Raw genomic sequence first — 13,742 nt, 5'->3', positions numbered from 1 at the left:
TCAGCCAACTACCGGCTCGCGACACCAGCGCCACGCAGTGGCGACGGTACATTCTTTTTAGATACACTGTACACAAATCACTCAGTCCACTCTACTCCATTGCACGTTACATACTATACCAAGGCCCATTCTGGACCAAATTTACAAGACGTATATAAGACCTTACTTTGACTGCTGTAACACAATATATGACGGACACATAAAAATACAAGACGCTGCCGAACTTGACACGCTACAAAACAGAACAGGGTGACTTGTGACGGGGGCTATGTTCAGGACGTCAACCGAGAAACTTCTACAAGACTTGGGCTGGGAGAAACTGACTGTAAGACGACAAATACACAAACTCACTTTATATCATAGATTCACTAATCCAAGACACCAAACGCCATATTATATCACGATGATAATGCCAGAAACACGTGCAGGAAACGCCGGCAGAACACTACGCAACTCCAACACTTACACCATGCCTCCCAACCGGACCAAATCCTTCCAGAAGTCCTTTTTCCTCTCAACAGGCAAATCCTGGAACCAGCTTTCCGAAACCATCCGATCCCTTCCTCCTCGTTCCTTTCAACGGATTCTCGAGGCGACTGAGGGTGCCTGGGCCTACTTCGTATTGCAAAAATTGGCACTAAAATGGGCAATATTTTCCATTCCAGGCTATGAATGCAAATGTCACAACTAAATTCACATTTATTTCAAATACAAAGGCATGATACACCTGAATGTGCTTGTGGCTTTGAAACAGAAAATATTCATCATTTCATTCTCGCGTGTCCCAACTATAATTTGCAGAGAGAGGAACTTTACCGGGACATGTTGCAAATTTTTGGCGAAAATTTTGGTCAAATGTCAACTTCATGGTTATTACGTGTTCTTTTGCATGGCGACGATCTTGGCGGCGGGGACTGTCGTGCGGTGGCTCAGCATTTCCAAAATTTCTTGCTTCGTTCGCACAGATTTACCTATTAATTTACCTACCTCATTCTGTTTTGTGGGCGGCGTCCCCGGTGGGCTGAGTGACGTCAGCACGGGTTGGGTCGGTGGCCTGTCGTGGCGGCGGCAGTGGTAGTTTTGTTTGATTACGCTACGTTACCTTCATTACGTTGTATGTTAATGTTATATTCGACGTTGATCTGAAGGCTATGTTCATGTTGCTTTATGTTTATAATGTCTATCTGATTATGTTACAAGAGGTGGTGCCTAGATTCAAGCACAATGTGCTTTTGCACCACTCTTATATTTTTTGTTTGTTTTATCTCTGTTATTCATGTTCATTTTCCGATCGTTTTACTAGGTTGTCGATGCGCAATAAACATTCTGGAATGGAATGGAATGGAACGAGCAAAACTGCTATCTCAACTCCATTCCCCATGTTAGACATGAACATGTCCCTTTAAGAAATGTTTTCTTGTGAACATCGCTGTACCTATGTGACTAAATTTTTCTAAATGTTCGTTAGTTTAGCCAATAATTATTTGAGCTAATTTGTAGAAGTGAAAATAATCGGGTTTGTCACCCAACCACCGTTGGAAACCGACAGTTAAGCATTGGAAATGAGGTTGTGCATGAATGCGTTCCATTTTGCCACCGTTTATTTAAGCTGATTGTGTCGTTGCAGGCTGTGATGGCGCTTCTGCGGCAAAGGTGGTGCCATCTGTCCCGATTGTGCTGGCACAGCGCTGTCACCAACCGGACGATTGACCAATCTATACCAATCATCACCCGCCTGCTTCACTGCTCGCTGCCCGTGGTAAGACTGCCTTTTGGTCTTCAAAACTTCTTTCTTGACGCGCGTCCTTCTGGGAGGGAATGGGAGCTGTTGGACGCTCTCGGAAGTTCAACCGCTGCAGACTGCTGCGCCATTGTGAATCATTGGGAGCGGGCTGTAGCCATTCTTATAAAGAAAAGAACGGAGGGACGCTCCGTCATTTCTGAGATTAGACGGAATTTGGTTATCATAAAAGGACGAAGACGGAAGACGGAACCCGTTCAAAGAACGAAGCCAGATTGACGCTACCCCCACCCAAAAGGGCGCGTTTACGTATCATAAAGAGACAAAGACGCCTCTGGTCAGGTGGATGACGGCACGTGATCGCCTGAGGCGGTGGGGGGGGGGGGTAAACATATTTTCGTCATTTAATGCTCAATTCAATCGCTGCGACTTTTTACAAGACCTTCTCCCCGTCGTTGTTTCTTGCTTTCAACGACTGGTCCCTGAGTGATGACTTTACTCACGCAAGATACGATGAATGGAGCCCAAATTAAGCCCAAAAAAGAAATCGAAAATAATACAATACACTTCTTTTGAAGGAGATGAATTGAATGGTTTCAGAGCCTCACGAAATACGTTTCAGATATGACGCGTCACACAAACTGACGCATAAAGACTGTGTTCAAAAGCGTGACCGCGAGCACTTGTTGACGAATGAAAAGCGTAGGTACTGCCCGGTCGCCATAGCAACTAGTAAGCGTCACAAATTTCGAACACTATCCGAGTGCGCCAAGTTCGACTACATCGAGGACGATGGATGATAGTTGCCAGCTGATTAATCTAATGAAACGCGAATAAATTCAACTTTTGTTTGAGATTGCGAGGAAATATGTGTTTGTTAATTTCAAATATCATTGAATTAGTTTTTGTAAATAAATTAACTACAAACGCCTCTGCGCAAAGTGTTTCAAAGAATAAATCAAGGCTTATGAAAATCGTGAGGAGGGTTGGGAAAAGCAGGAAAAAGGGTCACGTGACTGGTGTCCCAACCTTATCTGTAAGAATCTTGCCTCTGGTGACGTAAGACTTTGCGTTGTACGTGAAAAATAACCCATCAGAAATAGCGCTGCTCTTCAGCAGGACTTTTTTACTGCATTGGTATGAACTCAAGCTGTTTACGAGAGAAACTTGTGCAGATGTGTTTCAGGCTGCAAGTTTATCGATATGCGACACTGTATGACCTTGGTTGCGAGTTTTTTTTTTAAACATAGAATAATGATATTTTGAGGACAAGACCACATAGAATAATGATATTTTGAGGACAAGACCAAGCGGAGAAATAGCGCTGCTCATCAGCAGGGCTTGTTATCGCACCGCTCCAGTGTGTACCTGTTTGCCAGAGAAACCTGCGCGGAATTGTGTTTCAGGTTGTAAATTAGCCGATATGTGACAGTCCAGCGGCGTCACCACGGTTTCAGAACTTCTAGGGACACTTTTCCAGGGCGTCGCCACAAATCTTTGCTTGAGTCTGATCGCTAATACCCACCTGCCCCCAAATCTGCGTTCCTCGTTGGATTTCGGCCACTTTAATTTAAAAACTAGGGGGAATAATTAATATTTAGGTGTAAAAACGAAAAAGTTACGCGGTAGTCGACATATTCTTCGATCATGAAACGCGTGCCCACATCCTTCTGCATGTGACACAATAGCATGCATTAAATCTTATAGTCGGCTCAAATAGCTCATCCTTGAGCTGCTCCACTTTTTGGCTTAGCCCTTCTTTCATTGCCCTCCAAGACAAACGGCTCAGTCCATCCACGTGCGGTATTTCGGGCCCCGGGCGATGCCGCACCTCGAACTCGAAATCGAGCACGAGCAGCCTCCATGCTATGTTTTAGGGCGTTGCCTCAATGCATCCCTCACAAGTCGTCAGGAGCATTTGGGTTCCGTTGTGGCCTGGAGCAGGTACCTGAGAGCGCTGTTGTCGTGTATGAAATGCCGACCGTCAAGGTAGTAGAAGAACTTCTCAAAGAGCAAAGACGACCACCAGGCTCTCTTTTACCAGTATAGGCTGCGGCAGCTCGGACGGCGTCATCACCCGGTTAGCGTAAGCTATAAGGTGAGAGCCATCCTCAAACTCCTGATGCAGTGCCGCTCCCAGTGCTCGTCAGCTCGCGACGGTGTAGACGTGAAATGGGTATTTACCCGAGAAGTCGGGGTACCGGAGCACCGGACTCTCGCATAAATACGTGGGGTGAATGAAAAGTTTTGAGCCTAACACAGTTACAGGTGACGCAGGTTAATGAAAATTTGGTCACACATTTTGCCACTATACTTAGGTGTGTACACCAAGTTTTGAAGTCCTAGTCCTTTTCGTTTCGTTTTCAGAGCTCGTTAAAGTGAAGAAGATTCCGCGTTCGGTGAAAAGGGCGAAAATCGAGAACCGAGCTTTTATAAAGTATTGCGATTTCAAAGCCATGTCTTCATCTGAAATTAAAAAGGACCTGAAATTAAACTTATTGGTTGTGGCCCATCATATGGATGCTGGATCCAAGACTGTGACCTCATCAGATAGCGGTAAGAATGGACATCTCCCAGGAGCAGGCTGGCGACATTCTTACTAATGGGTATGGCATGGAAAAGGTCTCTGCTCATTGGGCCTCTAGGCTTTTTGCTACAGAGCACGACGAGAGATGTGTAATGACATTTGGCGCTAGTTGAAACAGATTCTGAGAATTAAAAGTCACTTTTCGCCACCGCTGATAAACGGCGGGTGTTTCACTTCAATCTAGCATTGGAAGAACAGTGGAGTCAGTGAAAGACCGTCTCTACTCTAATCTGAAAAATTAAATGTCACGAGTCACAACAAGGAGGAAAGTGTAGCGTCGTCTCTCAGCTCGGCCCGTCCAGCTAGAGATGACCTTCAGAGTAGAGATGTATTGGGCGACCAAACGGCAGGACGGCACAGCCAGGAATGAATAGCGCGCCAAATGACACACGTGACATAACCACTGTATAGAGGGCAGCACACACTACCCAACACCACCCCCTGCTAAATAAGCGCCCAGCTACCGAACAGTCCGAACATAAGCAAAACAAACAGAAACGTAGCCACTGATGTGCATATGTACGACTATCAAAACACTAACCCACCACCAAGCGGTCGGGCTCACGTCGCACCCGCGACGAGCGCCGCAAGACCGGCACCGCATCCGAACACTCGGCCGGTGACGCAGTGTCCGCGCCGCGCACATCGCACGTGCCACGTGTCAGAGTCTCACGTGCAGGCACCCCGGCCGGCCCAGGGGAGTCGGGCGGCGGCGGCCGCTCAGCCTCGGGCGGCGGCGGCCGCCCAGCCTCCTCCGGCCCCGGAGACGGCGCCACCACCGCAGCCGCCGGCACCGAACCCGTCGCCCCCGCCGATCCGCTCGCTGACGGCCCAGCGGCCGGCGCCGGCAGCGTCCCGCACATGGCGGCGTCCAGCGGCGTCCTTGCGCGGTCAGGCCCGGCGATGTCCTCCGGTGTCACCCCGCGCCCAGACTGCCCGGCACGCAGCAGCTGATCGGCGTGACGGCTCCAGCAGGTGTCCCCGAAGTCCACCTCGTAGGAGACAGGTCCCGTCTTGGCAGCGATACGCCCCCTCCGCCACTTGGGTCCAGAGAAGCTGCGAGCCCAGACGTCCTCGCCGATGCCGAACCCGCGCAGCTCGCCGCCAGCTGTCTCCGCCATCCGCGCCTGGTAGTCGACAGCCATCTGCGCACGGTCGGGACGAAGAAGATCGAGCCGGGTCCTCAGAGTCCGGCCGAACAGCAACTCCGCCGGCGACCTCCCCGTGGAAACCTGCGGAGCATTGCGGTAAGACATCAGAAATCTGGCCAGACGCGTCGCCAGACTCTGACCATCCTGGATGCTCGCTTTCAGGCTGTTCTTTACAGTTTGAACTGCTCTTTCCGCTGCGCCGTTACTGGACGGATGGTACGGAGCGACTTTGATGTGACGTACACCGTTCATCATCATAAACGCTGACATCTCACGAGAAGTAAACTGTGGTCCATTATCTGACACAACTTGCTTTGGCAGACCCAACCGCGCGAACAAAGACCTCAGTTCATCGATGGTACGTTCGGCGGACACAGTTTTCATAGGGATGGCCTCCAACCACTTTGAGTAGCTGTCATGGGCCACAAGAAACATGCTGCCCTGAAACGGCCCAGCAAAGTCGACGTGAACCCGTTCCCACGGGCCCTGGGTGGGTTCCCACGGGTGCAAACTTGCCTTTGGAGGCGCCGCGCGTTTCTCAACGCAGGACCCGCAGACTCTGGCGAAGCTCTCCAGCTCGGTGTCGAGTCCGGGCCACCAGACATACCTTTTGGCCAGCTGCTTCATCTTCCCGGATCCCAGATGTCCAGCATGCAGCTCCTGCAACACTCTGTTGCGCATTTTTGTGGGCACAACCACCCTTCCGCCCCACAGTAAACAGTCCCCATCCGTAGAGAGCTCGGTAGAGCGCTGTTTAAATGCTCTAAACTCGGGCTCCACTACAGAGGGCCATCCCGAACGAACATACGTCAGAACTCTCCCCAGAGTGGAGTCTCGTCGGGTGAGCGTCTCCACCTCCTGGGCCGACAGAGCTGGTCCTTCCTCCTCCCAGTGCCGTACCAGGTACACCTCTTCCTCTTCCACAGAGTCTCCGTCGGCTCCAACCTGCGGCAGTCGCGACAGAACATCAGCCAGCCCCATGTTCTCAGACTTCCTCAGCTCGACCTCGTACGAGAACGCCGCGAGCTGAAGGGCGTATCTCTGCATACGCGCAGCTGACAGTGCCGGGAGCTCTCTCTGTGGGTTCAAGATGTGAGACAGAGCACGGTTGTCGGTCACGAGGTGGAAGTGCTTACCATACAGGTACTTGCTGAATCTCCTGACACCGAAGGATACTGCGACCGCCTCCTTCTCTACCATGGCGTACTTCTGCTCCGTCGCTGTCAGCGTCCGCGAAGCGAAGCACACCGGTCTCTCTGTCCCGTCTGGAAGCACATGGACGAGAGCTGCTCCAACGCCATTCCATTCCATTCCAGTGTATTTTAGTAAACAAGGATCAAATAAATGTACAGAGCAAATAAGGGATCGGCGCAAAAGCATCGCTTAAATTAAAGCGCCTCTCCGAAGAAGAACATAAGATTGACAATGCTAACCTAACCGATACCTGAGGCCAGACGACGCTAGCCCCGCCAGCAACCCTCCGAGCAACAAACGAACCGGGTCAAGGCGCCCGGGCCCGAGCGACAGCAGCTAGGCCAGCGTGCTTGGGTGTGAGTGGGTTACCTAGTGTTGGGTGTTAAACCGGCGTGAGTGTGCGATGTATGAGTGAATGTGGAGAGCAACAAGTGTGCCCTGGGTTTCAGAAAGGTCGTTTCCATATAGAAGAATGTTAAGCTTCTGTCTACTTGGTAAGTTGTCAAAATTTGGAACGATTGGTCGAACGGCGTTAAAGAGTATTTGCCTGTGGTTTGTGTAAAGGGGGCACCAGAGCAAGTAGTGTGCTGAGTCTTCGTGTTTGTAGCCACAGGAACACGCTGGAGTTGGAGTGAGTTGGAGTGTGAAGAGATGTGCGTTGAGTGTAGCTAGGCCGACACGTAGTCGTGTGTGTTGTGTGTTGAGTGTCTTGGTGCCAAATGAGTGAAGTGCTGGTGGCTCTGGTGCCCCATATCGCTGCCAGACTTGACGAGAGAAATCGCGGGGAGATCGGGTGTCTCGAAGCGATTCGGGAAGAAGGTTCCATTGTCGGATGGTGGCAGGGATGTAGGATCTGCGGAAAGAGGTTAGACGGGTGGGCGGGAGCGATAGGAGTCGTGCGTTGCGCAGTCGAAGTCCTGTGGCGTCTTGTCTTGTGTCTGTCAGAATATTTGTGGGGTATGAGGGAAGAGGGGGGTAGTTGTAGTAAAGACGATGAAAGAATAGTAGCTTGTGAATTTGTCTCCTCGTCTCTAGTCGTTCCCACCCCAAGTCTTTGAGAAGTGCGTCAGTCGGTGTTCGAAATAAGGCCCCGGTCACAAGTCTTGCACATCGATTTTGTAATATCTGGAGTCGCATTATGTCGTGTGAGGTGATGTTGCCGTCAAACACAATGTCACAATAATCAAAATGTGGTCTAATGTACATGGTATATATTTCGTTGAGAGTTGTTCTGGATAAAAATTTGGCAACTGGGTAAATTGGCCCTAGAAGAGAGTTGACTGTCTTTATTACGTAATTAATATGCTGGTGGAAATGTAGGTCAGTGGAAAGGTTAAGTCCAAGATGTCTATGTTGAGTAACTGGAGTCAGTTGTTTTCCATCGAAATAAAGTGTTAAGTTGTCATTTTCTAGTCTGTTGGTAAAGGTTTGTCGTACCGTCTTGTCAGCATTAAATGTTATGGCCCAGTCTAATCCGTACTGTCGTATTAAGTCAAGGTCTCTTTGTAGTGATTGTTCATGTTGCTGGCTGTGTGGTGGATGTGCTAAATATAGTGAAGTGTCGTCCGCGTAAAATAGTGCTTCGTTTTCTGTTCGGTCGGAAAGGTCATTTAAGTACATCAAAGCGAGCAGAGGTCCAAGGACCGAGCCCTGGGGGCAGCCAGCCTGTATTTCTTGTGATGCCGAAATGCTAGATTCAACTCGAACAACCTGACTCCGGTGTTTAAGGTAAGATTTTAGCCATGCCAATAAGTTCCCTGAGATGTTGTATTGAATTTCGCATTTTTCAATGAGTCCTTCGTGCCAAATTTTATCAAAGTACTTTGAAATATCCAGGAAGATGGCTGTGAAGTCCTTGTTTTCGTTTAATGCTGAGTATAGTTGATGCGATAGATAAACAAGTTGGATGTGCGTGCTATGGCTTGGCCTATAGCCGCTTTGTTTTTCAGTCAAAAGATCATGCTCTGAAAGATGTTCATATATTTTATTGAAAACCAATTTTTCAAGAATTTTTGAAATGTTCGGTAGAAGGCTGATAGGTCGATAATTGATTGGGTCGGAACTGGAACCTTTACGTTTGAATATGGGTGTTACGCAAGCTTTTTTCCAAGAAAGGGGAAAGTTGCCTACTTGCAGAGATTTATTATATAGTTTACAGAGGGGGTTTGCTAATAAAAGTGCACACATTTTGAGTAGTTTGTTTGGGATTTTGTCGGGACCTGATGCTTTGTTTGCATCTAAGGAATTTAGAATTTTGAGAACCTCGAGCTCGGTCACCTGGACCTCCGCAAGCTGGGGAGTATTGGGTATTTGGAGGACGTTCTATATTTATTGAAACGTATACAGGTATGTGATCGATATTGGAGAAGGGAGAAAGAAGTCCAGAATCTTCAACCATCAGTTCGTTAGATATTACTATAAGATCCCTCAAATTTGCAATTTTGCTTGTTTCCATGTACCGAGTGGGTTCATTTATGAGTTGTTCAAGGTTGGAAGAAGAAATTTCATCATGGAGGGCAATCTCGTAGGGTGATATTGGGCTATGGGTTGAAAATCTCTGATCGAGAAATGTGTTGCCACCAGTGGCGGCGGATTCGATTTTGGCGTGGGGGGGGGGGGCAAGATCCCAGTCGAGATGATGTCATAGGCGGATCCAGAAAGGCGTTTTCGACGCTGTAGGGGACATACCCCCCAAAAAAAAGTGTCCAAAATCCAAAAACTCCTCGGATTTCGATTCCTTACGGACCTACTGCTGAACAGTATAAAAAAAAATCCTGATAAAAATGTTATTATTAGGAAACATAAGGTACGTTTTGTCTATTTCGGGCGATGCAGGGACCAGGGGGAGGGGGAGTAAAAATTTGCTTTAAATACCCGCTCCCTGGATCCGCCAGTGGACGATGTAACGCATTTCGTATTGCTGTATTAGAAAAAAGCTCCAATGGGAAAAATTGTGCCATAACCCGATCGCATATCAGATGTTGAAGAACGGTGCCAAACCTTTTGAAGTAGGCGAGCGCTACTCTTCAATGAGGTAACTCGTTACCTACCTCCTCTGTTCATTTTACGTTGGATTTTCGTTTAACTTCCTTTAAAAAGTATTTCTGAGACAGATATCAACTGAAACTAGCTCACAGCGGGAGGAGACCGCTCAAACATTCAGAGACAGTCGGTCGCATCTAAACCTATTGGGACAGCGATCCGCCAGAAACCCTCCCCAAGGCAGTAGTTCGCCAACTAAGCTCACCGAGACGGGCTGTCTCGATGGGCTTATACACTATACAGTAAGCCTACAGCAAGGCTTAACTAAGGCCCAAACGCTCGTCAATGAGCTGGGAACAGAGGGCTGAGGTGAGGGAGCGCGGCGGCGGGCTGGGGTGAAGGAACGGTGGACTGGAACGAGAATCCAGAAGCTCTGGGTGGGGCGTTTCTTTATTAGGGCTTTAGGGTGCGCTGACTGCGGTAAGGTCCAAATCATCACACCAAATTTTGCCATGACATCTACCGGTTCAGGCACTCGAGAATCAGCGGCCAGTGATATCTGCAAAGACGAAGCATTTCCAACCCAGCTTCAGCCTGGTGTCAGGGCGCCGCAGGTGGCTTTTATTACAGTTGCACATATCAAACGACCTCAGTGCAGCAAGTCTGTGGCCGAAACCATTCGGTACAGACTTCAACGAAAAGTGAGACAAGGTTAGTGCTATCGTGAAGTGCCATTATAGACTTGGGCCCCGTTGGCTTGACCCACTGGAAGGTGGTTATCGGACGCTGCGGGGCATACTCATTTTTTTCCAAAATGCCTTAGATTTTGCTTTCGTGCTCATGGGCGGCGGAACGGGGAGGGCACCGGGGCACCGTGCACCCTCCTTTTGATTTTGGCATTTTAACGTTAGCCCTATGGGCGTTGCATGGAAAGAATGGGACCAAAAGTCGGCAGTGCCCCCCCCCCCTTAATTGAAGGTGTTCCGCCGCTACTGTTCGTGTTTGATGCTCTTTATTCTATAGCCAGCCTTACGACAGAGGGGGGCCCACTAATGATTAGTGCCCAACCCTCAAAAGTTTCCAACATTAATTTTTACTTTTTTAATGGTGAAAACTGAAATAAAGCGGATATTGAACTGTGAACATCCAGTTTTTACACTGGCCCCACACAAGCCTCCGAATGCCCAAAGCAGATCTCTGATGACTGGCCTTTGGGTGTCATACCATACCGTGCATTGGTCAATGTGGTCAATGTGTACGACCTCGGCGTTTACCATTTTATGCGCTGGAAACTGTTGCGCTCGAAAAAAATCAGGGGAGTGGCTTATTATGAGCGCTCATCAGTCCTAACTACCCGCAAGCGAATGGCTAGCCCTTCCGTCTCCGCTCGCTTGCGATTTGGCATTTATGTAGGTACAAAATAGCGGCAAACGACCACTGAAGGTATGAGTTGCGTCTCTCGCACACTTAAAATATATATAAATCGAATCTGAAAAGACAAAAAAAAATGATATAAAGCGGAAATGGTTAGCATTTACACATATTCAAAAGGCACCGTTGGACAAACTGTAGGAGCGCAGAGCTGCAATATGGTTATGAAAATTACCACATGCAATAGAAAATATGCAATAGGTTACGAAAATTTTCCTCATGTTTAGGGCACAAATTATGGAGGGGCAAGAATATACGTTTGCCCCTCCTCCAAAAGTTTCTTAGGGGACGGTGCCTCCTCTGCCACCCCGTACCCGTCGCCCCTGTAAGCGGTCACTGAAGGCCTGGGCTGCCGCTGCGTGACGTTGACGCTTATAATGCCTCCAAAACTAGGTTGAAGAGAGGAAAACTTCAGTTGAACGCGAACGTTTGCCATTTAAGAAAGGCAACGTATGATAAAGTATATGGGCATCTGGTTACATCTTCAGATGATCGAACAGAATAATCAGCTATGTGGTTTCTTGTCTAAACTTTGTCACAAATTATAGGGGGGCAAAAAGATACTTTTGCCCCCCCCCCACGAGTTTGCCAGGGGGGGGCAGCTGCCCCCCCCCCCCTGCCCCCCCCCCGAATCCGCCGCCCCTGGTTGCCACCATTGAAATCCCCTGTAATTATTATATTGTTTGGAGAATATATTCTTGCTAGGGCAACACTTTCTGACATTTTATCAAGGATTGAGGAATAGTTGTCTGATGTCTGGTTTGGTGGTACATAAATTGAACATATAATAAGGGATATCTGGTTTATTTTAATAAGACACCAAATCCACTCTACACCAGGGGATTCAAGTTCGACGAGTCTTTTGACAGGGAGATTGTCACGCACATAAATGGCAACACCACCTCCATGTCTGTCTCTGTGTCTTGTCAAGGGACTATGACAACGCTGCTTGCATCAGTGACGAGCTTGAGAGGGAGGGTCAGGTCAAATCTCATCAGCACACTTCCACTAGTCAGCACCCTCTTTACCTGGTCCAAAGACGACTGGCACGCTGCCGTCCAGCGCCATACCGCCCCCTTCTTGAGCAGCGCGAAGAGCGGCGCCAGCATCGAAGCCAAGCTGGGGACCAGGCGCTGGTAGTAGTTTACTGAACCCAGCAGCGCCCTCAGCTCGGTGACGTTCCTCGGCTCGCGCATGCCGACCACTGCTGCCACCTTCTCTGGAACAGGCTTCAACCCGTCTGCAGAAATGATCCACCCCAAGTACTTGACCTCTCTTATGTTGAACTCGCACTTCTCCCTCTTGAGTCTAGCCCCGTGCTCTTTCAGCCTACCCAGAACCCTGTCAAGGCGCCTCAGGAGGTTGCTTCGTTCTCACCCGTCACCAACAGGTCATCAAGATACGCCACACAACCATCAATGCCTTCCAAGATCTGATCAATAGCTGACTGGAAGATCCCACAACACTCACTGATACCGAAGGGCAGCCGGTTCATGCGCAGCCTCCCGATGTGAGTGGTCACCGTTGTGATGTCCTTGGAGTCGGCTTCCAGCTCCTGCTGCAAGTAGGCGTCTCGCAGGTCCAGCCTCGCGAACACCTTGCCCTGGACACCTGCGAAGACCTCCTCCGGCGTCGGAGTGGGATGTCTCTGCGGCACGATCTGGGGGTTGACGGTCAACCTGTAGTCAGCACAGAGACGTACGCCATCTGCCTTCGGAATGGGGACGAGCGGAGTCCCCCATCCCGAGTTATGACTACTGTCAACCCTCTCCGCAATCCCCTCTGAGACCCAGCGGTTGAGCTCCCTCTCCACAGCAGACCTGAGAGCGAAGGGGACCGACCTGGCTGGGTAATAGACCGGTTGGGCCCCATGTTTCAGCTGCAGGCGCGCTCTCACGGACAGCTTCCCCAGCTCCTCCGTGAACACATCAGCGTGCCGCTGCAGCACCTGGTCTAGCGACAGGTCAATCGTCTTTACCTGTGCAGGTGACTTCAGGCCCATCTGAAGTGGACCGATCCATTCTCTCCCCATCAGAGGCTTGTGAGGAGGCAGCTTGCTGACGACCAGCCGAAGCATCTTCTGCTGTCCACGCAGCTCCACGCTCACGTCATGAGCTGACAAATGTGGGGTTCGCTTTGACTGAGTGAGCTGTCGGACTTGGTGGAAAAGAGCCTCTGACTGATCATCGAGTCATTTCCAAACACACAGATCCAGCGTTACCGCTGGCGTCTCGCTGGTTTCCCCAGATTCTCACGAAAATTTCCCTTTTTTTAAGAATAATTTCCCTAGATGCGGTTATTTTCATGGAATTTGATGTACTTTCCTCATTTTAACCATTCGTGTTATAGTCAGTAGCGGCGGAACACCTTCAATTAAGGGGGGGGGGTCACTGACGACTTTTGGTCCCATCTTTCCATGCAACGCCCATAGGGCTAATGTTAAAATGCCAAAATCAAAGGGGCACGGTGCCCCGGTGCCTTCCCCGTTCCGCCGCTTATGGTTATAGTCGCTGCGTCCTAAAACAGCAATTAACTACATTCTGTTACGTTAACGTAAGAGATTCTGATGAAATTGCTGGCATATAGCAAATTACTCATTACTGTATGTGGTATAATATAATTGCGTGATATATCGCAAATTGTGGTGTGTTGCAGG

At 49.2% G+C, this 13,742-nt stretch overlaps 2 protein-coding genes across 2 annotated transcripts; both read right to left on the bottom strand.

Moving 5' to 3' along the window:
- Positions 1–4,531: 4,531 nt before the first annotated feature.
- LOC122366681 (uncharacterized protein K02A2.6-like) lies at positions 4,532–12,462 on the bottom strand. Its single transcript, XM_043339194.1, has 3 exons — positions 12,028–12,462; positions 5,078–6,778; positions 4,532–4,558 (listed from the first exon to the last, which is right to left on the bottom strand). The coding sequence occupies exons 1-3, from the start codon at positions 12,280–12,282 to the stop codon at positions 4,532–4,534; spliced, it is 1,983 nt and encodes a 660-aa protein (XP_043195129.1). The 5' UTR covers positions 12,283–12,462.
- LOC122366677 (uncharacterized protein K02A2.6-like) lies at positions 12,441–13,179 on the bottom strand. The gene is made up of 2 exons (XM_043339192.1): positions 13,065–13,179; positions 12,441–12,746 (listed from the first exon to the last, which is right to left on the bottom strand). The coding sequence occupies exons 1-2, from the start codon at positions 13,161–13,163 to the stop codon at positions 12,441–12,443; spliced, it is 405 nt and encodes a 134-aa protein (XP_043195127.1). The 5' UTR covers positions 13,164–13,179.
- Between the last annotated feature and the right edge of the window lie 563 nt (positions 13,180–13,742).

Source organism: Amphibalanus amphitrite, unplaced genomic scaffold (assembly GCF_019059575.1).
Source record: "Amphibalanus amphitrite isolate SeventyFive unplaced genomic scaffold, NRLGWU_Aamphi_draft 000823F_arrow, whole genome shotgun sequence".
Lineage (NCBI taxonomy): Eukaryota > Metazoa > Arthropoda > Thecostraca > Balanomorpha > Balanidae > Amphibalanus > Amphibalanus amphitrite.
Note: the sequence above shows the minus strand (reverse complement) of the source record. Positions and strands in the feature narration are given on the sequence as shown.